General features: G+C 42.8%; 1 protein-coding gene across 1 annotated transcript in view; it reads left to right on the top strand.

The window, feature by feature from the left end:
* mboat2a (membrane bound O-acyltransferase domain containing 2a) overlaps window positions 1–27,062 on the top strand; it is a 210,087-nt gene that overhangs the window by 101,753 nt on the left and 81,272 nt on the right. Inside the window, exon 2 of the mRNA XM_060934098.1 lies at window positions 1,161–1,306. Within this exon, the coding sequence (XP_060790081.1) occupies window positions 1,161–1,306 (146 nt within the window). The remainder of the gene's footprint in view (window positions 1–1,160; window positions 1,307–27,062) is intronic.

The raw sequence follows: 27,062 nt of genomic DNA, 5'->3' as shown, positions 1-27,062 counted from the left end.
TTTAACATGTTTGAACTGAACTTGAACTAGTTCAAAAAAAGTGTGAACTTGCACAACACTGGTGACCGACATCTGCCAACATTTCATTCACATTTCGAAGTGTCATGAAGATCGTGCAGATAAGTGACTCCTGCCGTGGACCAAACGAAGTAAATTCAATATGGCGAAAAACCGAATAGGGCAAAATATAGCCGAAATATAAGTCTCCTCTCATTATCTCTAGCCGCTTTATCCTGTTCTACAGGGTTGCAGGCAAGCTGGAGCCTATCCCAGCTGACTACGGGCGAAAGGCGGGGTACACCCTGGACAAGTCACCAGGTCATCACAGGGCTGACACATAGACAACCATTCACACTCACATTCACACCTACGGTCAATTTAGAGCCACCAGTTAACCTAACCTGCATGTCTTTGGACTGTGGGGGAAACCGGAGCACCCGGAGGAAACCCACGCGGACACGGGGAGAACATGCAAACTCCACACAGAAAGGTCCTCGCCGGCCCCGGGGCTCGAACCCGGACCTTCTTGCTGTGAGGCGACAGCGCTAACCACTACACCACCGTGCTGCCCCGCGAAATATAAGTATAATATTTAATTGCAATTAGTTGCCGATACGAGTCACGATATAAGGTTACTAAAACCAAAAACGTAAATGAATAACACGTTAGTTAAGAAATAAACCAAGTTTTAAAAATTACTTCCGTTCCCCTTTAAGAGCTGTTGTGCGCTTGACTGTACAAATAGATTGAATGAACTTGGAGCGCTCTCTCTCAATGTCTGTCTGTCTGTCTGTCAATACACACACACTATTTGCCAAGCTGTCCTTCCCAGCTTGGCAGATTAATACATCCTGTCATAGATCAGAATTGATTACTTGGCAGTAATTTCTCTATTTTCTTAGCTTTCCATCACCCAGCCCTAATGACTGTGCTGTATAATCTACTTTTTTCGTTTGTGTGTCTTTGATAAGGTGAGATGAATAGGTACAGAACAGTTAACTCAATTTTTGTATGCAACCATTCAAAATTGGTCAGTCTTTAAGTTAAAAAAAAAAACCCCTGTCTGCTTTGTTTTAGCAAAAATCAGATGTGAGTATCGAGAGTTAAATCCTCTTTCACCCGGACCTCACTCTCATTCTGCACGTCTCTGTCTTTCTCAGGTGAACTTTGTGGCCTGCCAGCTCTTTGCCCTGCTCACAGCCTGCTGGTTTCGGCTCTATCTGCACCCCAGCAAGACCAGTCCCTTTATCCGGCATGTCGTGGCCACGCTGCTGGGCTTCTACCTGGCGCTCTTCTGCTTTGGCTGGTGAGAAACATGCTGTGTTCATCTGCGTCAGTGCCTCAGGTGTCATTAGGCTTTAAAGTTGTAGGGATTGTGTAATTTGTTGCAGTAGCCTCTCCTGGACACGGTCTGTCTTCACATTTTTAACTCCTACTAACACCCATTTTGAGATGATGGTCTCTGTCTATGATCATGGTTAAATTATTTTGACACACGATATGAGCAGTTAGCAGTTGAGGAATAGCCTCAATATGCTAATGACTGTCTTGTCGAATTCATCTTAATCTATTCAGTTGCCAGTGTCCTCGAACTGTGAGGACATTTGAGCCTTTTTGCTCCTCATAAAGGGTTAACGCAGGGGTGGGCAATTATTTTTTTCCATGGGGCCACATGAGAAACAGAAAATTTTGTGGAGGGCCGGACCAAAAGGCTGAACTAAATTCTGCATAATATTAATTGTATTTCTTTATATAAAGCAGTAAATAACATTGTTTTTACAAGCTGCTAAGACTGGTAAGAGTATGGAAGAAACGAGGTTGCCTTACAAAAAATTTAATTTATTCAATCAAATTTCTCAAAACAATGGTTAACAAAATGTGAACGTTTGTACCCTTTTTTTTTTTTCCCCAGTCACATTCACCCCAAAACACAATAAAGACATCACAATATTGTCTTTCTACTCCAAATATCAAGCACCAAGTCTACCAAGCACTCTTTCACAAATTCCCCCTCCGAGAATGGCTTACTGTTTTTAGCGATTTTGTGGGAAAGCACAAAGCTGGTCTTGGTTGCTGCTAGCCTGGGCCCGCCCATCCTAAGCGTGACGCAACGCGAGGGCCTGTTGCGAGCTTAGTCTGGCCAGGCAAGCTATCTACAGCTCTTCCAAGCTCCCGAAAAATCGGGAACCAATCAACTTTGAGCATCTCCAACGGCCCTGGGTAGAGGCGTGTTCAAGGCAGTGACGTAGTAGAACTGCGACCGGAAGCCATAAATTGTTTACAGAATCTATCCCGGAAGCGCTTCATTCACGAATGCTGTATTGAAAGCATTCAGCGGGAAGTTCTCACTGAAAACGGAGCAAAGAGCAGCCCTGGAGGTATTTATTGAAAGGAAGGACGTTTTCGCCTTGCTCCCAGCCGGCTTCGGTAAGAGTTTAATCTACCAGTTAGCCCCGTCGCGTCACATACGTCAGAGAAAAGAGTGATGCGATTGGTTTAAGCTTCGTCACAGCCTTTTCTGGCTTCGACCAGTAGCAAACAGGCATTTCAGGGAGGCGGGTCAACCACGGGCTCTGGGAAACGGTTGGGCTTAATATCTTGGCCAGACCAATAGCTCGGAGAGCTTTGAAGTCACGTTAGCCAGACTAGGTTGCTGCATCCCTGGATGTGCGACGCTTGGTAAAAAAGCCTTGCTGCTTTTCTAGCTTAGCCAGCAAAGCTTCTGATGTCCGCGCTATTTCAGCATCAGTCAAGTTTCGGTATTTCTCAGCGTGCTTCGTCTGGTAATGCCGACTCAAATTGTAGTCTTTGAACACAGCGATCCGCTCTCCGCAAACTAAACACACGGCTTTATCTCTGACTTCAGTAAATAAATACTTAGCAGTCCATGTTTTGTTGAAAGCCTTGCATCCGGCATCTACCTTTCTTCTTTTTGCGGACATTTTGGGGGCTAAAGCCTTTTTGTGATCTGCTCCCAACAGCGTCGATTCGGTGTAGGTATCAGATCTACAGATCGGCTCGGGCTGCGGCGCCTGCTGGTGACGTCACACTATGTGATTGGCTGGACCGTTTGAAGGATGATGTACAAAAGTTTGTGGTTGGTCTGGACAAATTACGGAAGTAGTTATCGAGGGATTAGGTTTCGTGGGATTTCATGTCATGTTCGTGTCGCGCGCATTGCATTTTTGTTGAACACAACTTCAAAATAAAAGCAATGCACATTCAGTCCATGCATGGGGTAAAATTAGAAAATGCGTTTATTTTGTAATTTCTAATTAACCTTACGCGGGCCGGTCAGAATGAACCAAAGGGCCGGATGCGGCCCGCGGGCCGTAAAATGCCCAGGTCTGGGTTAACGTAATGGTGGTTTAAACTGACCAAAGTATACATTTCTAGTGTTATTGAAATGTGTAGTTTGGATCGCGACACCCCCTTTTATACAATAAGTTGTCTATATTATGGTTCAAGCTAATTCTCTGAAACCTTTCTGTAGTGATCTAGCGGTCTTCTGTAAAGTCAACCTGTCTTCATCAGAATCTTCTAGAAGCAGACACCGAAAAGTGATGATAAACGAACATCGCTAAAATGGAGCTGCTTTCTGGAGGAGCTTTTTGGAGGATGTAGTTTCAGAACTTGGTATTTAAAGCTTGGTCTTAATTACTGCCACGCAGATGGCGGTGCTGCCTTGCATTTAGTATTTCCACAAATGAACAGAAGATTTGAAGCCCAACTAAAGTTGCACTCAGATCTGGCTCTGATTAAATCGAAAATCAGCTCTAGGCTCATGTTATTCAAGACTCCAGCTGTGCGTCTGTGGGTGGAGACTCTTTATTTCAGTCATCTCCACTTACATTCTCTTGCGGGCCAAGATTTTGCTTTTGACCTTATTTTTTTTTTTAACTGATTTGTACATGATAAAGTCTAGTATTGGCAACATGTCACACATCTCAGTCTCAAATGCTCTCATGGAGGAAGATAATCTGTGTCTACTAGCTGCCATAAATTCTCAACACTGATACAAGATATACATGCCTTGTATAATACCTTATACATTTTTTATTATTATTATTATACATACAGGACACTTTTTTTTTTTCGATGGGGAGAAAAAAATGGATTCTATTCCCTTCTAGCAGGTTTCCTTCATTCATTTGGTTTGATAGCATGCAATATTGTTAGCATATCACTTATCCTATGTGTATTACATAACTCTACCCAATGGACAATGAGTGTTGAATATGGTTTACGATATTGCATGGTTGTCAAGACAACATGACGTCAAATATTGGAGACGTAAAACTTCCATGCTAGCGAGCGACTGTGACGATTGTAAACAAGCATGGCCGCCAGGTTTGCTTTGTTAAGTACGGAAGATTTTGAGAGAATTGAAAGGGAGTGTTGAACACCCAAATAGACTGGTACCAAAATCCAGAATTGTGACACCTAAAGGCATTTTTGAGACAAAGTCGGCAAACAGTCTTATTTTGTCAATTTGGGTGTGCCGAATGCAAATCTGCAATATGCCGAGCTCTATCTGACCTCTGTTGACCTCTAGAGGTCATTGAACTTTGGGCCTGTAAACGTCTCAGCTGAACCCAGTTTCTCAGCTTTCTAAGGAATGAAATGTACTAAAATGATTAATGAAGTTAGCAAATGGCCTTGTTTGTTAAATGTTTGGGTGCTGAATTCATTTTTCATTTGTAAACCGACATATGACCTCTGATAACCTCAAGGTCATTAAACTTGGCCTATAGGCCTATGCATTTAACGGCATTTTTAAACTGACTTTACTCCCCCAGAAAGAATATGAACAGACAAAAAACAAATAGAAAGGAACAAATACGACATTAAATGCCAGTCCATGTACATGTGACTTACTTTTCACAATGAGAATGCCGAGGCCATCACCTTACATAACATTGCATTACATTTAGCGGTTATTGTTTATACAAAGCAGCATACAAAATGTGGGGGCATACAGGGTATACAGGTTAATCAGGGTGAGTATATATGAGAGTTTTTTTCTTTGTTGTTTTTTGTTTTGTTTTAAACGGGGTAAAGCCTTTACAAAAAACAAAGAAAAAAACTCTCATATATACTCACCCTGATTAACCTGTATACCCTGTATGCCCCCACATTTTGTATGCTGCTTTGTATAAACAATAACCGCTAAATGTAATGCAATGTTATGTAAGGTGATGGCCTAGGCATTCTCATTGTGAAAAGTAAGTCACATGTACATGGACTGGCATTTAATGTCGTATTTGTTCCTTTCTATTTGTTTTTTGTCTGTTCATATTCTTTTTGGGGGAGTAAAGTCAGTTTAAAAATGCCGTTAAATGCATAGGCCTATAGGCCAAGTTTAATGACCTTGAGGTTATCAGAGGTCATATGTCGGTTTACAAATGAAAAATGAATTCAGCACCCAAACATTTAACAAACAAGGCCATTTGCTAACTTCATTAATCATTTTAGTACATTTCATTCCTTAGAAAGCTGAGAAACTGGGTTCAGCTGAGACGTTTACAGGCCCAAAGTTCAATGACCTCTAGAGGTCAACAGAGGTCAGATAGAGCTCGGCATATTGCAGATTTGAATTCGGCACACCCAAATTGACAAAATAAGACTGTTTGCCGACTTTGTCTCAAAAATGCCTTTAACTCCTTAAATAAGCACTTTTTTGAATTTTGGTACCAGTCTAAAAAGGAATATAAATAATAATAATATTGGCTGACTTTTTTTCATGGTATATCGGATGTATACTCGTCTTCGACTCGTTCAGTATCATGCTAGCTCGGGGGTGGCCAACCCGCGGCTCGCGAGCCGCATGCGGCTCTTTGCCCGGTGTCATGCGGCTCTTACGTTCATATCAAAGTTTGTGTTTTTTTTTAATGTGCGTGTGCGCTTTGCTTGAGTTCAGTATGGTATTTTAGTCAAATGCATCTTCGCTTTGCTTGGGTATATTACGGTATTTTCAGGTCATGTCAAATGTGCATGTGCGTGAGATAATCGCTAAGTTTTTGGGCAAGGTGTATCTTGTGTCAAGTAGCCTCTCAAAATGGCAATGAAAAAATGCACAGCAAAACGAAAATATGAAGACGAACATAGGACATTTTTAACAGAGTGGGAGAGTTTATACTTTTTTGTTGAACGTAATGGCAAGCCATTCTGCCTTATACGTCAGTCGTCATTAGCTCATTTCAAAGCTTCCCGCCTCCCTGAATAAGCAAGGAGCCAGATATGCAACACTAATTGAAAACCTGCACGAAAGCTTTGTAACCCGGTTCCGTGATATACAACTGAAAAGGCCACAGGTTACGTTCCTCGTCGACCCATTCAATGCGGAGATGGACTGTTTGAAAGCCCTGCTTGTCACAGATGAGGCTGCGGCTGAGTTGGAGATGATCGATCTTTGTGAGGAAGATCAACTGAAACCTGTTTTGAGGGAAGGCACCATTGAGTTTTGGAAAAGTGTGCCATTGGAAAAATACCCGAATGTGAAACGGGCTGCGCTTAAAATACTGTCAATGTTTGGGTCAACATACGTCTGCAAGTCTGTGTTCTCTACCATGAAACACGTGAAGTCAAAGCATCGTTCTGTTCTGACTGACACCCATGTGAAAGAACGGCTTCGAGTGGCAACGACGGAATACAAGCCAGATTTGAAGAGGATTGTTCAAGGCAAGGAATGTCAGAAGTCCCACTAAGCAACATGCATAGTAAGTGCATACAATATTGATTGCTGTAAATGACTGGCCTGTGGTATTAGTACTGACTGAAGGAGTAAATTTCTCTCGTTGGTGTGTGACATTTACTATTAATCTGGCTGAGCAGAGGTGCGTGTGTGTGTGTGAGAGAGAGAGAGAGAGAGAGAGAGAGCGGGGGGCGATGTTCATGTGTGGTCATGTGTATGGTGTGGCTTTTTTTTTGGTAATGCCATGAGTCCCACTAAGCAGCATGCATAGTAAGTGCACACAATGTTCATTGTTAAAAATGACTGGCCTCAGCCTGTGGTCTTAGTACTGTAGGAGTAAATATGTTGGTGTGTGACATTTACTATTAATCTGGCTGAGCAGAGGGGTGTGTGTGTGTGTGAGAGAGAGAGAGAGAGAGAGAGAGAGAGGAAGGGATGGGTGATGTTTGTGTGCCCATGTGTATGATGTGGCTCTTTGCGGTAATACAGTAAAAAATGTGGCTCTTGGTCTCCAACTGGTTGGCCACCCCTGTGCTAGCTGAATGGAATATATCTGATATATACCACTCAACACCAGTCCATATGATCAATCCATCCGTTATCCGTAACCACTTATCCTGTGCAGGGTCGCAGGCAAGCTGGAGCCTATCCCAGCTGACTATGGACAACCTGGACAAGTCGCCAGATTATCGCAGAGCTGACCCATAGAGACAAACAACCACTCACATTCACACCTAAGGTCAATTTAGAGCCGCCAATTAGCCTAACCTGCATGTCTTTGGACTGTGGAGGAAACTGGAGCACCCGGAGGACAGACACGGGGTGAACATGCAAACTCTACACAAAAAGACCCCCCGTCAGCCACTGGGCTCGAACCCAGGACCTTCTTGCTGTGCGACCTAGCCAACATGATTTTAAATATAATACCGGTTTTCAGCAGGGATCAACTTCAGGTCAAAAATGTGAATTTGAATGACGTTTATAAGTTATTAGATATTGACCCCTTCCATCCTAACAGTGAGGAAAATGTCTCGAATGTATCTAACTGGAATGAACTGAATTCAGCCTTTTATCTCTTTTTAATCTTTATTTCTGTTGATAAAATTGCATAAAACGGATTATTGATGAAGCTGTTAAGAGAAGTTGTGCTGTTTGGCTCATTTGCTATACCAGTAGCACAAAAGTAGCATCTGTGCATCGCACATTGATGGTGAAATACGCTTCCAGCACTACTTCCGTCTGTGTCGTGCCATATCTCAGGAATGAGTGTTTTGAATATTTACCTCCGCCAAGGAGGTTATGTTTTCGGTAGCGTTGGTTTGTTTGTTTGTTGGTTTGTCTGTTAGCAACATTACGGAAAAAGTTATGAACGGATTGCTCTGAAATTTTTTCCAGAGGTGTGACTGGGCACAAGTAACAATCCATTACATTTTGGCGGTGATCTGGATCACCTTCTGGATCCCGGATTTTTTTTAAAGGATTCTTGGCGGAGGTCTGCGCTCTCCGAGTGCTTTTCTAGTTGTAGTATCTCATCTCTAGCTGCTTTATCCTGTTCTACAGGGTCGCAGGCAAGCTGGAGCCTATCCCAGCTGACTACGGGCGAAAGGCGGGGTACACCCTGGACAAGTCGCCAGGTCATCACAGGGCTGACACATAGACACAGATAACCATTCACACTCACATTCACACCTACGCTCAATTTAGAGTCACCAGTTAACCTAACCTGCATGTCTTTGGACTGTGGGGGAAACCGGAGCACCCGGAGGAAACCCACGCGGACACGGGGAGAACATGCAAACTCCGCACAGAAAGGCCCTCGCCGGCCACGGGGCTCGAACCCGGACCTTCTTGCTGTGAGGCGACAGCATAGTTGTAGTATTTGATATGAATTGTTTCGAGGAATCATCACTGTAACCAGTAGATGAACTGATTGTACATTTTGGAACTGATCCAGACAGTGCTCAGATGTCCTGAAATAGTTTGCCATCAATAGCTTCCTTCATGTTGGTCATACAGAGCCGTTACTTCCACCTTCATGTTCAGGGACTCGAGCTCATACCGGCTGTTTACGATTTTTGCCATCTTGCATGCACTGAACATGAACATGGGCTTGTACAGTAGATGATTCTGGAGTTGAGGCCATGTCAAACTCGTCAAGTACAAGCTTTGTTTCGAAGCTTATTTCACTCCCACCTACTCGACTTCTGTCACTGTTTCGATCTGCTGCATTCTTCTGCTCACCCAGTGAAAAGTCTTTCTAACCGATCGTTATTTTAATAAAGAAGCCCTGATCGTCACTTTTTTGGTTTCAGTACGTTCGTCAATCTCGTGCGTTTTTGTTAGGGGAGAATACAAATCGGAACATCTTTATTATTTATAAAGCTGTAATCATTAAGCAAAAGAAAAAGGTTCAGGATTACTGCTGAATGCTCAGAATCCATTTGTCCAAGTGTGCATTTAAAATGGTGTAATGATAAAACGCATCCTGATTTTGTGACCGCACATCAGTGCAACTGAGAAGTACAAGCATCAGTGTATATTCGATGATGTCCAGTGTGTCTAAGAGCTGCTATAAAACCTGTTTATCCGGTCAATATCTGATAACATGCCCAGCTCACAGCAGTGTCAGTTGCATGTCAGTATGACATGAGCCACATGATGCACAATGTCAGGAACTCCTCCGTATCACTCAGTGTTGCTTCATCAACTGAGGTTCAAAGTGACCGCTTAACGGAGAACTGGATGCAAATTTTATCATAAATTCTATTTCTCTCATTTTATTAAATATAGGAATGCATTTTTGAGAGCTGGGCGGCACGGTGGTGTAGTGGTTAGCGCTGTCGCCTCACAGCAAGAAGGTCCTGGGTTCGAGCCCCGTGGCCGGCGAGGGCCTTTCTGTGTGGAGTTTGCATGTTCTCCCCGTGTCCGCGTGGGTTTCCTCCGGGTGCTCCGGTTTCCCCCACAGTCCAAAGACATGCAGGTTAGGTTAACTGGTGACTCTAAATTGACCGTAGGTGTGAATGTGAGTGTGAATGGTTGTCTGTGTCTATGTGTCAGTCCTGTGATGACCTGGCGACTTGTCCAGGGTGTACCCCGCCTTTCGCCCGTAGTCAGCTGGGATAGGCTCCAGCTTGCCTGCGACCCTGTAGAACAGGATAAAGCGGCTAGAGATAATGAGAATGAGATGAGATTTTTGAGAGCTATTTTGTCACTGCTATAGCAAGTTATGAGCGTTTGAAATATGCTACGTAATATATAATCAGTCCATACGTCAAAGCAATGGCCGGAAGCGAGATTCATTGAGACCTGTGCGAGACATCGTAGGACGGAAGTAAAACGTACAGCAGAAATCAAAGTGACCAACATCTGCCAACGTTGTCAAAAGACGCGCGCGCCCTCTTTCGAATGCTGATGTCATCGAGCCGGAAGTTTTGTTCGTTTTGATAGCGATCAGGAACGTTTGAAAAAGTAGGCAGTAATCGTCATTTAAACTCGTTTTTGTGCAATATTTCGTTTGGAAAACAGCTTTCAAAATGACGGCGCTGACACTTCACATTTCCAAGTCTCGTGAAGATCGCGTGGATAAGCGACGCCTGCCGTCGACCAAACGAACTAAATTCAACACGGCTAAAAATCGAATAGGCCGGTAAGTATAATATTTATTTGCAATTAGTTGCCGATACGAGTCATGATTATAAGGTTACTAAAACCGAAAACGTAATTGACCAACACGTTAATTAAGAAATAAAGCAAATTTAAAAATGACTTCAGTTCTCCTTTAATTATCCATCTTTAGTAAAGAAGTCATGATCGCGTGGTTATAAAGCATCTGCTCGATCATTTCCAGGCTCCGTTTAGTTTCTAATCAAGGACAATAAAACAATTGAAGCTTTTTACGTAGGAGAAAAAAATCCGGACAGTACCAGTCAAAAGTTTGGACACCCCTACTCATTCATCGTTTTTTCTGTATTTTGACGGTTTTCTACATTGTTGAACAATACTGAAGATATCAAACCCGTGAAATAACATTTGGAACATGTGTAGAATTATAGCCTAGTAAACTAGACCCACCTGCCTAGCGGCCAAAAATATTTTTTGCCTGTGAGTGGGTCTAGCCTCGCACCATATAAACAAAAACACCCCGGGCATCAAATCGTGCCCGCCAATCACAACACAAGGTTTTTGTTTGGATTCTTTGGGCGGGCTTTTGCAGGAGTGACGACAAAGCTGCGCGATGCTGGAGAAAGCGCAACAGGGAAGATGGCTACGGCTAGTGAACAGCGCGCGTTTGACTCCGCTTTGGAATCAGTTTTAGAAGAATTAGACTTGGAGTTTTCGTTGAAACATGAGCAGGAAGAGGCTCTCCGCTCATTCCTTTTCAAGAAGGACGTTTTCGCTGTTTTGCCGACCGGCTATGGCAAAAGTCTGATCTACCAGCTGGCTCCGCTCGTAGCCAAAAGGATGGGGCTAGTTTGTGCAGTACGAAGAATTAATAAACAGCTTTGAAACATTACTTTTTGATTGTTTCTTATTTTCCCGTTATTTTAAATTTAAGGGAAATTATTTCACCAAACACCACTAAATAAAAACTCTCAAAAACAGTTTAAGCAAACCCTTGAAAAAAATGAGTGTATGTTAAGTATGTGGTACAGACTCCAAACTTGTGGTCATTATCTCCAAACTTCTTAATATCTAGAACCTGTTTATTAATTAATACGCATTTTGAAAAATGATTTATTTCAAGGCCTCCCCCACTGCTTTCTGTCGCTCTGACTACGTCACAGTCACTGTTGCGCTGATTGGTCAGAGCGTTGGCCTATACGCACAGAGACAGTTTGAAAGACAGCGGTTTGTTCCTCCCACCCCCTTCGGAAATGTCTACGGATCGAGGCCAGACTAAAAATTCACATTTAGTCTGGCTTGCCAGGCTAGTAGAATTATGTAGTTTAAAAAAAAAAAAAGTGTTTAAAAAATGTCATATTTTAGATTCTTCAGCGTAGCCACCGTTTACCTTGATGACGCTTTGCACACGATTGGCATTATCTTAACCAGCTTCTTGAGGTAGTCACCTGGAATGCATTTTAATTAACAGATGTGCCTCGTCAAAAGTTGGTGCAATTTCTTGCCGCCTTAATGCGTTTGAGATCAAATAGTAAATAATAAAAATACAGTAAACAGCCCGATTCCGCAACTGTAGTAATCCATATGTCAATCACTCAACTAATTAAAGAGAAACGACCTCCATCGTTACTTTAAGACATGAAGTGACTTTATTAATAAACATAAAGATGAACCATCGAATTAGGTGTCCAAACTTTTGACTGGTACTATACTGTACATCGGAGTAGTGGTGGTGTTTAAAATGCATTAAAACCTCTTGCTTTGCCCTGGATTGTGCCAGTAGGCGCACCTGCTGGAGACTGAACCGTATCCCTGCTAATCCTCTCTCCAGGGCTTGCATATTGCCCAGTGCGCCAGTAATGAGGTACATGTTTGTTCTGAGGTATGGCTGCATGTGGGTTCACATCCCAATACAATGCGGCGAAGCAGGAAGTCTGGGAGTTGTTATCGTTTGTGAAGTCTGCCTCCTCTGAGATTTCTGTAACTGTGCTACTGATGATGATGATGATGATCCCTGGCAGTGGCACGACTTCAGTTCGGTGAAGTAAATGAGAACGGAGAGGACCGTAGCACTCATGGCTGAGTCTGATGCAACTGCTCAGGCCTGAACTCTTGCGTAACGCGTAGTGTGGAATTTACAGTATTGTCCTGTGTAAAGAGTAAAACAATTATGAAATTTCTTCAGCATGTAGTAGCTCTAATCACAAATTGCATTAAACCACCACATCTGTAGTCAACCGTTTAGTTTGATCAATCAAGTCATACGCAGGGGCGCAGATACGTTTTTTTGAACTGGGAGGGACAAAGCTGCCAGCAAACCACCCCCATGTAGCCTACGTGTGTGTGTGTGTGTGTGTGTGTGTAAAGTGTAAACCAGTGCATCCTGACTTTCTAACTATGCCAGTGTGTTGCGTGAGCGGCAGTCAGTCAACAACTCTTCGCGAAGTTTCCTTATGAAACAATATGCTCGCTGAAATTATGGCAGGGAACGCCAGATTAAACATTAAAACTGCCTTCTGAGCACTGTATCTACAGGCTACCACCGAAAGAAGGAGGCTACCAGAAAGGCTTCTCTACTCCGTACGATTTTACTTTCACTACGACATTACTTTGAACAGACTATCAAAAAATTGCAAGGTGATATGATAAAGTAAGGCACAGTTTACTTAGTCATTGTGTTTTGAAAAAACGATGCAATCGTTTTCTGCCTTTTTGGTTTGGCACCCTTCATCATGCCGTGTTGGGGTCCTGAACTAGGAGCTGTCCCCGATATGCCTTTCAAACTTGTTGTGGGTAACCATAGCAACCAAGCTCGAGCTCGCAACCTGTGCAGTCTGCGCAGCTCAACCAACCGAATATCAGTCTTTTGTTTTATGAGTTGTTGCAACTATGTATGTACTGCTGTGCACCTCAATAAGCCGAATGGTAATTAGTCTTTTGATTTTTTCCGTGAGGTTTGCCTTATGCAAAGAAAGACAGCATAGACGTTTTTTCCTCCCTATAAGTGGGGGGGACCGAACGAGGTGAATTTAAATCTGGGTGGGACGAATCCCCCCCGTCCCCCCCTCTATCTGCGCCCATGGTCATACGTAGATCATGTAGCAAACGCGTGGTTATTTGGTGCAAGATCTTCTGATTGATGACAAACCACGTTTTGGTTACTATAGCGCAACGTGTGAAAATCTCTGCTTTGGCCCAATGTTGATTCAGAGGGTTTGAACCCTGACAACAGAAGAAAGAACATGAGTCAGTATGAAACAGGAAGTTTTTCTGTAACCAGAAAAGCAGAAGTGTTGATTGTTCGTGGCAGCAGATGTGATCCTTTGGCACCTTTACGAAATTCCTGTTTTCATCATGTTTTGACTGATGTCCCTTTTTTTTTTTTCCCCCTTTAAAATGTTTTTATTCCAATTTCATTGATTTACCAACTGCCTGTCGCAATTTCTAGTTCAACATGTACCGAATTCTAACTTTATAACAAATTACAGTATTTCTTCTGGAGCTACTTTTGCATACGAATTCTGTTTGACCCTGTGTCCTCTTCAGCTGAAATCCTCTCCATCTGTCCATCCCCTCCCTTGTTACTCAACACGGTCCTTTTTCCGTCTTGTTAGCTGCCGTAGTTGGTTATCATTAATAAGCTCATTAGAGTGACAAAGGATCAAATCAAATTTCCACAAATTAAGGTCTTAATAGCTATTAAAACATCTGGAATACAATCCACAGAGAATATTTTCACTTTCACAGCAGTAATTTGCCCAGGTGATGTTTGAATTCAGGAGCAGTGTCTGTGTTGTTACACCAGTTTCGGCTTCATTTGTTGAAGTGTATAATCCCAGAGATGCCAATCACTACAATTCGTGCGTAGTCACTACGTTTTTGACAGTAGCACTACGAGGCTACAACCGTCTATTCAGTTTATATGGGATTCATACGATTTTAGCATGGATGCGGTTTGAAACGCGTGAATCTATAAGGGTTCACGATATTTTGCCAGTGTTTGGTACATTTGAGGCCAATTATCGCTTGATTAATTCAGTATTTTGACTGTATTTATGGTCAAAGTTTGCTTCGATGGGCGCCGCCATCTTTGTTGACAAGCGTTCTGCGCATGCGCGAATTAATTATCGATGCCGCGATGGAATGTCGAGCAGCCCATGTCACTAGGTATTGAGGGGCTGTCGGGGTGTTGTAACCTCACAAACATGCTACTAAAGAAAAACTGTTGGAACTGAAACCGTCATCTTCTGAAGTAAATCAATCAGAACTGAATAAGTAATCTGACTTGATATTGATGAGATTAAAAGTGAAAGGAAGTTGATAAAAATTAAAAGTAATCAAAGTGACTTGACATTAATCATGGGAATAAAAAGGAAATAGACATGTTCCAGTACAACTATTTGAGTATTGCTAACTGAGTGTTCCAGCATATTCTCTATAAACACTGATGGCATGTAATCTGCATTTGTTTAGTAAACTATTTGAGTATTTGCTAATCGAGTGTTCCAGTATGTTATCTATAAATATTGATGGTATGTAATCTGCATTTGTGTAGTAAAGTTAAGAAAATAATATTCACTGTTTGAAAGTTGATTGTATACAAATGACCAGAGAAGTCTTTACTTTGTGTGAATGTGGTGAGTTATGAGTATCACTCATGAGAAAATCATGAGTGATTGTGGTTTGGTTTTATTTTTCAGATAATTGGGGGGAAAAAAAAAAAAAAAACAAATCAACAATTTTCTCCCCCCAAAACCAACATGTCCCAGTTCATTTTAGTCACCTGTATTCACTCAGAATGGCCCTAAAAAAAGCACCAATTTCCAAAGTTTTCTCGGGGGGCTTACAACGGCCCCCCGAACCCCCAACTAGATTGGACTCGCTATGCGCCCTGCGAGCGCTCCGCTCGTATGCATGTGTCACTACACATTGATTTCACAAAAGGTTGGCATCTCTGTAATCCCCAACAGTTGATTCTGATTGGAATCCAAATCGATGAAGTGTTGCATGATCTGTATCGCAAGGAACTGTGAGGTCCAAATGAAACAGCTAAAATAATAAAGGCAGTCATTCCGAACTGAAGTGCTGACATCTGATTGCTTTAACTGTTCAACTGTTACAAATTCAGCTTACACAGTGACATCTATGGATTATTATTATTTTTTTTTTCCATTTGTTTTGGATGGAATCTCCTATTGTCGGCATTTTCGGCAAGGCTCTTTGTCTGATTACCATCGAGAGAGAACAAAGAGAGCCTCTTGATGGAATGACTGTTTATAGCCATTATAACGCAAGTGGCGCTCCATCGCTTTTAACGCAACTAAATGAATAAAAAGCCTGATGTGCCATTCTTTAATATATATATATATATATATATATATATATATATATATATATATAAAAAATCTCCTTCTCACCCCCGGCGGGGGGGTGGTATCCATGTCATCCTCAAGCTCGGGTCCTCTACCAGAGGCCTGGGAGTTTGAGGGTTCTGCGCAGTATCTTCGATGTTCCTAGGACTGCGCTCTTCTGGACTGAGGCTTCAGATGTTGTTCCTGGGATTTGCTGGAGCCACTCTCCCAGTTTGGGGGTTACTGCCCCAAGTGCCCCCACTACCACGGGGACCACGCAACCCTTGACCTTCCACATCCGTTCCAGCTGCTCTTTCAACCCTTGATACTTCTCAAGTTTCTCATGTTCCTTCTTCCTGATGTTGGCGTCAGCTGGGATCGCCACATCTATCACCACCACCCTCTTCTGCTCTTTGTCCACCACCACTATGTCCGGTTGGTTAGCCAGGATCTGTTTGTCAGTCTGGAAGCTGAAGTCCCACAGAATCTTGGCCCTGTTGTTCTCAGCCACCTTCTGTGGTATGGCCCATTGGGACTTGGGTATTTCTATTCCATACTGGTTGCAGATGTTCCTGTATACTATCCCAGCCACTTGGTTGTGCCTCTCCATGTACGCTGATCCAGCTAGCATCTTACACCCTGCTACTATGTGCTGGACTGTTTCAGGGGCTTCTTTGCACAGTCTGCATCTTGGGTCTGATCTACTCTGGTAGATCCTGGCCTCTATGGCTCTTGTGCTTATGGCCTGTTCTTGTGCTGCCATGATTAGTGCCTCTGTGCTGTCTGTCAGTCCTGCATTATCCAGCCACTGGTAGGATTTCTTGATATCAGCCACTTCCTCTATCTGACGGTGGTACATGCCATGTAGGGGTTTGTCTCTCCAGGTTGTCTGTTCCTCCTCCTCCTCTGCACTCTCATCAGGGTTCTGCTGCCTGAGACATTCACTTAGCAGTTCATCCTTTGGGGCCATCTTTCTGATGTATTCTCGGATTTTCGATGTTTCATCCTGGACCGTGGTCTTGACGCTCACTAGCCCTCGGCCTCCCTCTTTCCGCTTAGTGTATAGTCTCAGGGTGCTGGACTTGGGGTGGAACCCTCCATGCATGGTGAGGAGCTTTCTAGTCTTGATATCTGTGGCTTCTATCTCCTCCTTTGGCCAGTTTATGATACCAGCGGGGTATCTGATGACTGGTAGTGCGTACATGTTGATGGCTTGGACCTTGTTTTTACCATTCAGCTGACTTTTCAGGACCTGCCTTACTCTCTGGAGGTATTTGGCTGTGGTTGACTTCCTTGTGGCCTCTTCATGGTTTCCATTAGCCTGTGGGATGCCAAGGTACTTGTAGCTGTCTTGGATATCACCTATGTTGCCCTCTGGTAGGTCAATCCCCTCAGTCCGGATCATCTTGCCTCTCTTTGAGACCATCCGGCCACACTTGTCCAATCCGAATGACATCCCTATGTCATCGCTGTAGATCCGGGTGGTGTGGATCAGCGAGTCTATTTCTCGCTCGTTCCTGGCATACAGCTTGATGTCATCCATGTAGAGCAGGTGGCTGATTGTTGCCCCACTACGGAATCGGTATCCGTAGCCACTCTTCGTGATGATCTGACTGAGGGGGTTCAGGCCTATGCAGAACAGCAGTGGTGATAGCGCATCTCCTTGGTATATGCCGCACTTGATGTTGACTTGGGCAATGGGTTTTGAGTTGGCCTCTAGGGTTGTCTTCCACATTTCCATTGAGTTCTGTATGAAGGTCCTTAGGTTCCTGTTGATCTTATACAGTTCCAGACATTCCAGTATCCATGTGTGTGGCATTGAGTCGTAGGCTTTCTTGTAGTCAATCCAGGCAGTGCACAGGTTGGTCTGTCTCTTCTTACAGTCTCGGGCGACTGTTCTATCGGCCAGTAGCTGGTGCTTGGCTCCTCTGGTGTTACTGCCAATTCCTTTCTGTGCCTCGCTCATGTATTGAGCCACATGCTTACTCATTTTTGCCGCAATGATGCCTGACAGGGCCTTCCATGTTGTGCAGAGACAGGTAATTGGCCGGTAGTTGGATGGGATGGGTCCCTTCTGGGGGTCCTTCATGATTAGGACTGTCCTGCCTTGGGTTAGCCATTCTGGGTGGGTTCCATCCCTCAGCAGCTGGTTCATCTGTGCTGCTAGGCGTTCATGGAGTGCAGTTAGCTTCTTCAGCCAGTACGTATGGATCATATCGGGGCCTGGTGCTGTCCAGCTCTTCATCTTTGACACTCTTTCTTGGACGTCTGCCATTGAGATGGTTACTGGTTCTTGTTCTGGGAGGTTGCTGTGGTCAGCTCTTAGGTCCACTAACCATTGGGCATCGGTGTTGTGTGATGCTTTTCTTTCCCATATGTCTTTCCAGTATTTTTCCACCTCAGCTCTTGGTGGGTCTGACCGGTTGTTGCTCCCCTGCCATTGAGAGTACACCTTGGCTGGTTCAGCTTGTTTATTCTCCTGGCCTCTCCTTCCTTGGTGTATCTCCTCAACCGGGTGGCCAGAGCTGTTAGTCGCTGTTTGGCAGTTTCGAGTGCCTCTGGTATGGAGAGTGAGTTGTACTTCCTGGGCGCCCCTTTATTCACCATGTTCCCTTTCTGTAGTTCAGCTAGCTGGCTAACTTCTCTCCTTGCTGCCTTTATCTTGGCCTCTAATCGTCTCTTCCATGGTGGATACTGTTTGTTATGTCCCGAGCCCACCTTGTGTCCAAGCATCTCCATGATTACTGTTGCTGTACTGTGTATCAGCTTGTTGGTCTCAGTGATGGTTCTTGTGGAGATTGTCTTCAGAGCAGCATTCACATCTACTAGTAGATCTTCTGAAGGTACTTGGCAACTCAGCTTCGGTATTCGTCGGGGGCTCCAGGTTTCCAGTTGGGTCACGATCTTCCTTCTCAGGTCAGCAGCTCTTGTGTTGAGGCTGTTAGCTGTTGGGGCCTGTTACCCAATCTCTGGTTGTGGGGATGATGACATCTCCCCACTGACCTGTCTTCCTGGCTCCCCCTTGCCGTAGCATCGTTGTTGTATTTCATTAATCTCTAGTTGTGATAGCAGATTTCGATTATGGATGTTGGAACACTGGGCTAATAGCTGTTTCTTTGTTAGCCTTGATTGTGGGTTTCGAGGTATCCAATGGTCCCACATTCTCTGCATGTATCCCCTCTCTCTGGGATTGCTTGTCTATACAAGCAATCCCAGAGAGAGGGGATACATGCAGAGAATTTCTGCATGTATCCAGCAAATCCATATTTTCTGTCCTCGTCCATCGATGTCTTGTTCCAGTAGCCCATTTCTCATCAGTTTGCCCTGGTTCCCTAGCAACTGATGCAGACCTTGTTGACCCGGGTGACGTCTGAGCAGTTATGATTTCACTCATTCCTGAGGTAGGCTGATATATCATGAGGGGTTTTTGCCTAAGGACCCTTACTGGATGATGTTTTGCCCCGACCGGGATTCGAACCCCGATCTCCTGCGTCGTAGTCAGTGAGCATTACCACTGTACTATCCAGCTGATATATATATATATATATATGAGTGATTCCACGCTTATGGGTACTGAAATGGGGACATGAACTTATTTTTAAAAATTCACCTAAAACCATTTCTTTTTTTACCATCAGGTCACAAAACATGTAATCTTTAATGAATGATATGTTAAAAGATAACTTTAATTTTCTGAGATCTAATAAAAACATATTTATATGCCAAAGTCAGAACGTAACAGAAGTGTTGTGGACATATATATTCTCAATTTTAACAATGTAGAATTATTTTTTGAAACATAGGAAGGTGATGTTTTAGCAAATATAATTAATAAACATGTGTAGTAGAATAAACATACACATTCTTTCAATAAGATTAACATGGTATATAGCTAGATCGTAATTAATTTGTAACAGACGCGAGATGGACAATCGTAACAGAAGTAATGTAACAGACATCATTTTGGAACTCATAGGCTTGACTTTGGCATATAAATATGTTTTTATTAGATCTCAGAAAATTAAAGTTATCTTTTAACATATCATTCATTAAAGATTACATGTTTTGTGACCTGATGGTAAAAAAAGAAATGGTTTTAGGTGAATAAGTTCATGTCCCCATTTCAGTACCCATAAGCGTGGAATCACTCATATATATATATATATATATATATATATATATATATATATATATATATATATATATAAAGCATTTTATTGTTGGCAGATTGTTTTGGTGTAAGAGAAATACAGCATTTTGGGATGCACTGTTGTTGGAACTTATTCAACTTTGGAGTGGTACTGGCATCACACACGGTCACTAGTTATTTTCTTTTAAAGTTGCAATGTGTAAGAATTTAGCCACCTGGTGAATTCCTACTCAACACTCCAAACAAGTAGAGGGCAGTATATCACCAGAAAGTCGGGGCGTCCACCCCTATCGTCAGAAACAAGGAAATGCACAGTCCCGCCTCCTTTTTTCCCAAATGCACCACCAGCACTGATAATTTTATCAGTCGCTGAATATAGCGTAAAACTATTTTTACTTGATCACTATTGGGTTCATACAATCTAACATGAGTCGTCATTTATTTAAAGGGGAACTGAAGTCATTTTAAAACTTGCTTTATTTCTTAATTAACGTGTTATTCAATTACGTTTTTGGTTTTAGTAACCTTATATCGTGACTCGTATTGGCACCTAATTGCAATTAAATATTATACTTATCGGCCTATTCGGTTTTCGCCATGTTGAATTTAGTTCGTTTGGTCCACAGCAGGCGTCGCTTATCCGCGCGATCTTCACGAGACTTTGAAACGTGAAGTGTCAGCGCCGCCATTTTGAAAACGGTTTTCCAAATGAAATATTGTACAAACACGAGTTTAAATGACGATTACTGCCTACTTTTTTTTTTCTGATTTACTATCAAAACAAAACTTCTGGCTTGACGACATCAGCATTCGAAAGAGGGTGTGTTTGCGTCTTTTGACAACGTTGGTAGATGTCGGTCATTTTGATTTCCGCTATACGTTTTACTTCCGTCCTACGATGTCTCGCACAGGTCTTGACGAATCTCGTTTCCGACCATTGCTTTGACATATGAACTGATTTATATATTACAGAGCATATTTCAAACACTCATAGCTTGCTATAGCAGTGACAAAATAGCTGTCAGAAATGCATTCCTATATTTAATAAAATGAGAGAAATAGAATTTTGATGATAAATTTGTCTTCAGTTCTTCTTTAAAAAAGAAAAAAGCCAACTACTAACAAACAACAGGGCAGGAATATGCCAGACTACTGGAACTTGGAGCCAGTCAAGAGAACACTGATATCGTTTAACGTTCATGTGTGCTGCCAGCCTAGTTTGTTATTGCTTGCTTGACTTAGATTTTAGCATAAAAACAGCCACAGCAACTTGATAGTGCATGAAACAGCTATGGCTTGCAACACGGCAGATATGCAACCTTTTTTATTAATAATGTGACTGATTGATTAAACACACTGCCTCTGACTCAGTGAAACAAGAGTGCTCTGAGAGCACAATATCCCCCACTGGCAACTATGCCATAACTCTGGTAAAATGCAACTGAATTGAACAAAATTCCAGTATGTGTATTACCGACATATAGCAAAGAATTCTGCCATGTTTCGTGAAATTCCTCCAAAAATTGTGAGAGGAGTTGATTTTCAGAAGGCGTGTACCCAAACCCGGACGGACGGACGTCGCCACAACTTAATCCCCCTTCAGGCCTTTTGGCCAGCGTTGGATAATAACCACACAGCTGAACGTTTTTGAATTATATATTTAGTTGAATCATTGGGCCAAATAAAGGCGTGTCCCCTTACCCTTACAAGAAATGTGCTCTTGAGCAATTCCAGCGTTATGGATGTGACACTTGAACTCAAAATGGCAACAAATGACCCAGTGCATGTTTTATTGTCTCCCAGTATTTAAACAGGTGTTGCATATTTTAAGGCTGTACCATACTGGAGAAGTGATAGAACAAGAACAATTCCCATAGTACATCTAGGGCATGCCAGAAAATGCCAATAAAAGATGCGTTATGGATGTGACAGAAAAAGTATCACTTTTCTTGGGTGACTGTACATTTTTATCAAACTCTGTGAAATTGTAAACCTAATGTCGAAATGGAGATCTCCATTTGATAGAGGGGTCCAAGATGAATATTAAAAAAAATCTTTGTTTAAAATATTTTGTATTTCATGCAGAGTTTCGGAAGGAAAAGTCAGCGTTATGGATGTGACGAAATTCCGTTATGGATGTGACGCGTCTGAAATAGACATGGCATATGTTTAGAAAATCAGCAATTTAACCACCATAACCCTTTGAAAAACTCTCTAAATATCAGCTAAAACTATCAAAGTTCTTAAATAATATTTAGGATGGCTATTGTTTTGCTGTTTTGTGGATTTTAGCATACATTTCTGTGGCTTGTGGCAATAATATAGAATTGTACATGATCAAAGTTGATTTTAGCTTGGGTTTTACATTATAAGAAAGAAAGACTGACAGTGACATTAGGTTGGTTACAAATTGGTTCAACTTATCCACATCTGTAAAATACAGGCCTAGGTGATATCTCTGGGAGTGGTTTTGATGTATTACATGTTGCTTTATTTTTGCATGGTGAGGTTGACATTTACATGGAATTGCCCTCTTGCAGTTGCCTGCTTTTGAACTGGCAGATCTTCCACACAGCCACTAAAACTGTTCATGAGCTTCTAGGGATGTAACTGTAACATATTTTTAAACTCGCTCAAAGTGTATGCACTCAGTCCAAAAATGACATTACCATGTCTGGGTTATGTGAGCGGCGACTCTGAAATCTAGTCTGTCACTTTTGTTTAGTGTTTAGCATTACAATTCAGTTTCTTCCAGTAGAGTCCCTTTTCTTTCACTTTTTCCAAGAAACACAACATACTGACACAAAATGGTAACCACAAATCCACGTTTCAGTGCCTGGATTCCAGTAGTTTCAGTGAATTGCAGTAGTTCATTTGCTTCTCTTTTCTTTAGTTTTTGGGAATATGAACTTGGAGGCTAACGTGTTTTGTAGCTGCCAGCGACGCATGACTTCTCTCATTTTGGACTGGGTGCAGACTGGATGCAACAGTGACTGACTGACTACTGCCTCTTGAGGTACAAAGTGGTATGACGAGACGGATGGCGCATCCTGTTCCGTGCTAGCTGGTTAGCATGCTAACCTCAGTAGATGTCTATTTATTGCATTGCAGAGATATCTTTTGGCATGTCAAAGCTGTTACTTCTTGACATTCTGTTGATAATTTTAGGAATTATTATTATTTTTTGTGTTGTAAACAGGCGGCACGGTGGTGTAGTGGTTAGCGCTGTCGCCTCACAGCAAGAAGGTCCGGGTTCGAGCCCCGTGGCCGGCGAGGGCCTTTCTGTATGGAGTTTGCATGTTCTCACCGTGTCCGCGTGGGTTTCCTCCGGGTGCTCCGGTTTCCCCCACAGTCCAAAGACATGCAGGTTAGGTTAACTGGTGACTCTAAATTGACCGTAGGTGTGAATGTGAGTGTGAATGGTTGTCTGTGTCTATGTGTCAGCCCTGTGATGACCTGGCGACTTGTCCAGGGTGTACCCCGCCTTTCGCCCATAGTCAGCTGGGATAGGCTCCAGCTTGCCTGCGACCCTGTAGAAGGATAAAACGGCTAGAGATAATGAGATGAGATCACTTTCCACTCCTGTAAACGGGGAACTTTGAGTTCTGACTGTGGAATGTGTGGTGTTGTTTAGGGAGTAGGATTACGATTTTTCAGGAATGGACTATACTGTTAAGCTGCAGTTTATGATAATCATGAAATGTTATTGGTGTTATATTTGTTATTGGTTATATTTGCACAGCAGTAGAATATACAGGATAGGGATGGACAAATCATAAACTCATTCGACTTGTTCTGATTGCCTGGAAATCTTATTAACTAGGCTATAATAAGTTTTAGCTAATGTAATTTATATTCCAAAAGTACAGTTGAGGGGAGTGGATAGGGATATGTAACCTTACCCGACAGAGAAAACAAGTGAGTGCTTGACTTCCTGGGGAGGGATAACTCTTATGTATTGATCATCTTCTCATGATGCCTCTGATGTATACTATATGGCAAAAAGCTATATGGACTCCTGAGCATCACAATCATATGAGGGTCTTCTGTAAATGGCTGCCACAAAGTTGGAAGGACAGAATTATATATAATGTGTTTGTACAGTGGTGCTTGAAAGTTTGTGAACCCTTTAGAATTTTCTATATTTCTGCATAAATATGACCTAAAACGTCATCAGATTTTCACACAAGTCCTAAAAGTAGATAAAGAGAACCCAGTTAAACAAATGAGACAAAAATATTATACTTGGTCATTTATTTATTGAGGAAAATGATCCAATATTACATATCTGTGAGTGGCAAAAGTATGTGAACCTTTTGCTTTCAGTATCTGGTGTGACCCCCTTGTGCAGCAATAACTACAACTAAATGTTTCCGGTAACTGTTGATCAGTCCTGCACACCGGCTTGGAGGAATTTTAGCCCATTCCTCCATACAGAACAGCTTCAACTCTGGGATGTTGGTGGGTTTCCTCACATGAACTGCTCGCTTCAGGTCCTTCAACAACATTTCCATTGGATTAAGGTCAGGACTTTGACTTGGCCATTCCAAAACATTAACTTTATTCTTCTTTAACCATTCTTTGGTAGAACGACTTGTGTGCTTAGGGTCGTTGTCTTGCTGCATGACCCACCTTCTCTTGAAATTGAGTTCATGGACAGATGTCCTGACATTTTCCTTTAGAATTCACTGGTATAATTCAGAATTCATTGTTCCATCAATGATGGCAAGCTGTCCTGGCCCAGATGCAGCAAAACAGGCCCAAACCATGATACTACCACCACCATGTTTCACAGATGGGATAAGGTTCTTATGCTGGAATGCAGTGTTTTCCTTTCTCCAAACATAACGCTTCTCATTTCAACCAAAAAGTTCTATTTTGGTCTCATCCATCCACAAAACATTTTTCCAATAGCCTTCTGGCTTGTCCATGTGATCTTGAGCAAACTGCAGATGAGCAGCAATGTTCTTTTTGGAGAGCAGTGGCTTTCTCCTTGCAACCCTGCCATGCACACCATTGTTGTTCAGTGTTCTGCTAATGGTGGACTCATGAACATTAGCATTAGCCAATGTGAGAAACGCCTTCAGTTGCTTAGAAGTTACCCTGGGGTCCTTTGTGACCTCGCAGACTATTACACGCCTTGCTCTTGGAGTGATCTTTGTTGGTCGACCACTCCTGGGGAGGGTAACAGTGGTCTTGAATTTCCTCCATTTGTACACAATCTGTCTGACTGTGGATTGGTGGAGTCCAAACTCTTTAGAGATGGTTTTGTAACCTTTTCCAGCCTGATGAGCATCAACAACGCTTTTTCTGAGGTCCTCAGAAATCTCCTTTGTTCGTGTCATGATACACTTCCACAAACATGTGTTGTGAAGATCAGACTTTGATAGATCCCTGTTCTTTAAATAAAACAGGGTGCCCACTTACACCTGATTGTCATCCCATTGATTGAAAACACCTGACTCGAATTTCACCTTCAAATTAACTGCTAATCCTAGAGGTTCACATACTTTTGCCACTCACAGATATGTAATATTGGATCATTTTCCTCAATAAATAAATGACCAAGTATAATATTTTTGTCTCATTTGTTTAACTGCGTTCTCTTTATCTACTTTTAGGACTTGTGTGAAAATCTGATGATGTTTTAGGTCATATTTATGCAGAAATATAGAAAATTCTAAAGGGTTCACAAACTTTCAAGCACCACTGTAAGCTGTAGTATTACAATTTCTCTTCACTGGAACTAAGAAGCCCAGAATGTTCCAGCATGACACTGCCCCTGTGCACAAAGCAAGCTCCATGAAGACATGGGTTTTCAAGGTTGGTATGTAAAAAATGAGTGGTCTGCACAGAACCCTGACCTCAAGGCCATTGAACACCTTTTGGGTGAAAAACACCAACTGCACCCAGGGCCTCCTCGGCCAACATCAGTGCATGACCTCAGTAATTCTGTTCTGGCTGAATGAGCTCAAATCCCCATAGCCACACTCCAAAATCTAGTGAAAAGCCTTCCCAGAAAGGTGCAGGTTATTTGAAGAACAAAGGGGGTTGGGGAGTATGGACCCTTTTCACGTGACGTCACGACAAACGCGGCCGCCATTTTGGACGTGTACTGCCAGTAGTTTACCACAGCCAGCATTGAGGAACGGCAGCAAAGAAAGTGTTTTATTTTCAGCAAGACTTCCATCATGCCACTATATTGTTGTGCACCTGGATGTAGTAACCATCAACAAACAAGGCAAGGGTTATCATTTTATCGGATCCCGATGGAGAAGATGGATAGCGGCCATTAACAGATTGGCAGCCCTCGGCATACCAACGCTTGTGTAGTGACCACTTTGTTGGAGGTAAGACGAATAAAATTAGCCAGAAAAGGCATTACATTGCTGTTAACATTCTGTGGCGGCGAGTGTGTAACCAAATGGGCTAAAATAACCCATTATAACCTCTTTGTTCTTCTGTAGTAGCTATTGTTGACTAGCTAATGTCAACATCATCATAGCTAGTATGTTACTGTAGCAATGTTTAGGTTCAGTCATTTGGATGACTGTTAAAACCTTTCAGTCTCAAGTTTTTCCTTTACTGTATTTACTAGTTTACTGTAATTATGATCCGGCAGCTATTTACACCGGATCCAGTGTAAATAGCTGCCGGAGCCAACGTCCGAGAATTAAGCAGCGCGCTCCGGCTTGCTCCCAGAGTGCTCCGGCCGAGGTTCCGGAGCTCGCTCCGGCTTGCTCGCCCTCAAATTAAGCGGCTTGCTCCGGAGCAAGCCGGAGCGCGCTGCTTAATTTGAGGGCGAGCAAGCCAGACCGCGCTGCTTAATTTGAGGGCGAGCAAGCCGGAGCGAGCTCCGGAACCTCGGCCGGAGCACTCCGGGAGCAAGCCGGAGCGCGCTGCTTAATTTGAGGGCGAGCAAGCCAGAGCGCGCTGCTTAATTCTCGGACGTTGGCTCCAGCAGCTGTTTACACTGGATCCGGTGTAAATAGCTGCCGGATCATAATTACAGTAAACTAGTAAATCCAGTAAAGCCGGAGTGCGCTCCGGAACCTCGGCCGGAGCACTCCTGGAGCAAGCCGGAGCGCACTCCGAAACCTCGGACGTTGGCGTGTATGTGTATGGCGATGGGTTTTTAACGACATAGGTATACAGATCATGTGGGCCGAAGTCAGGTAAAGACGAGGGCTTCGTGTACTTCCGTACGTCAGTGAACAATCCTGGTGGAAGCAGGTAAACGTCGTTC

The sequence above is a fragment of the Neoarius graeffei genome, chromosome 11 (genome assembly GCF_027579695.1).
Source record: "Neoarius graeffei isolate fNeoGra1 chromosome 11, fNeoGra1.pri, whole genome shotgun sequence".
Taxonomy (NCBI): domain Eukaryota; kingdom Metazoa; phylum Chordata; class Actinopteri; order Siluriformes; family Ariidae; genus Neoarius; species Neoarius graeffei.
The sequence above is the reverse complement of the archived record's forward strand: the minus strand, read 5'-3'. Positions and strand labels throughout refer to the sequence as shown.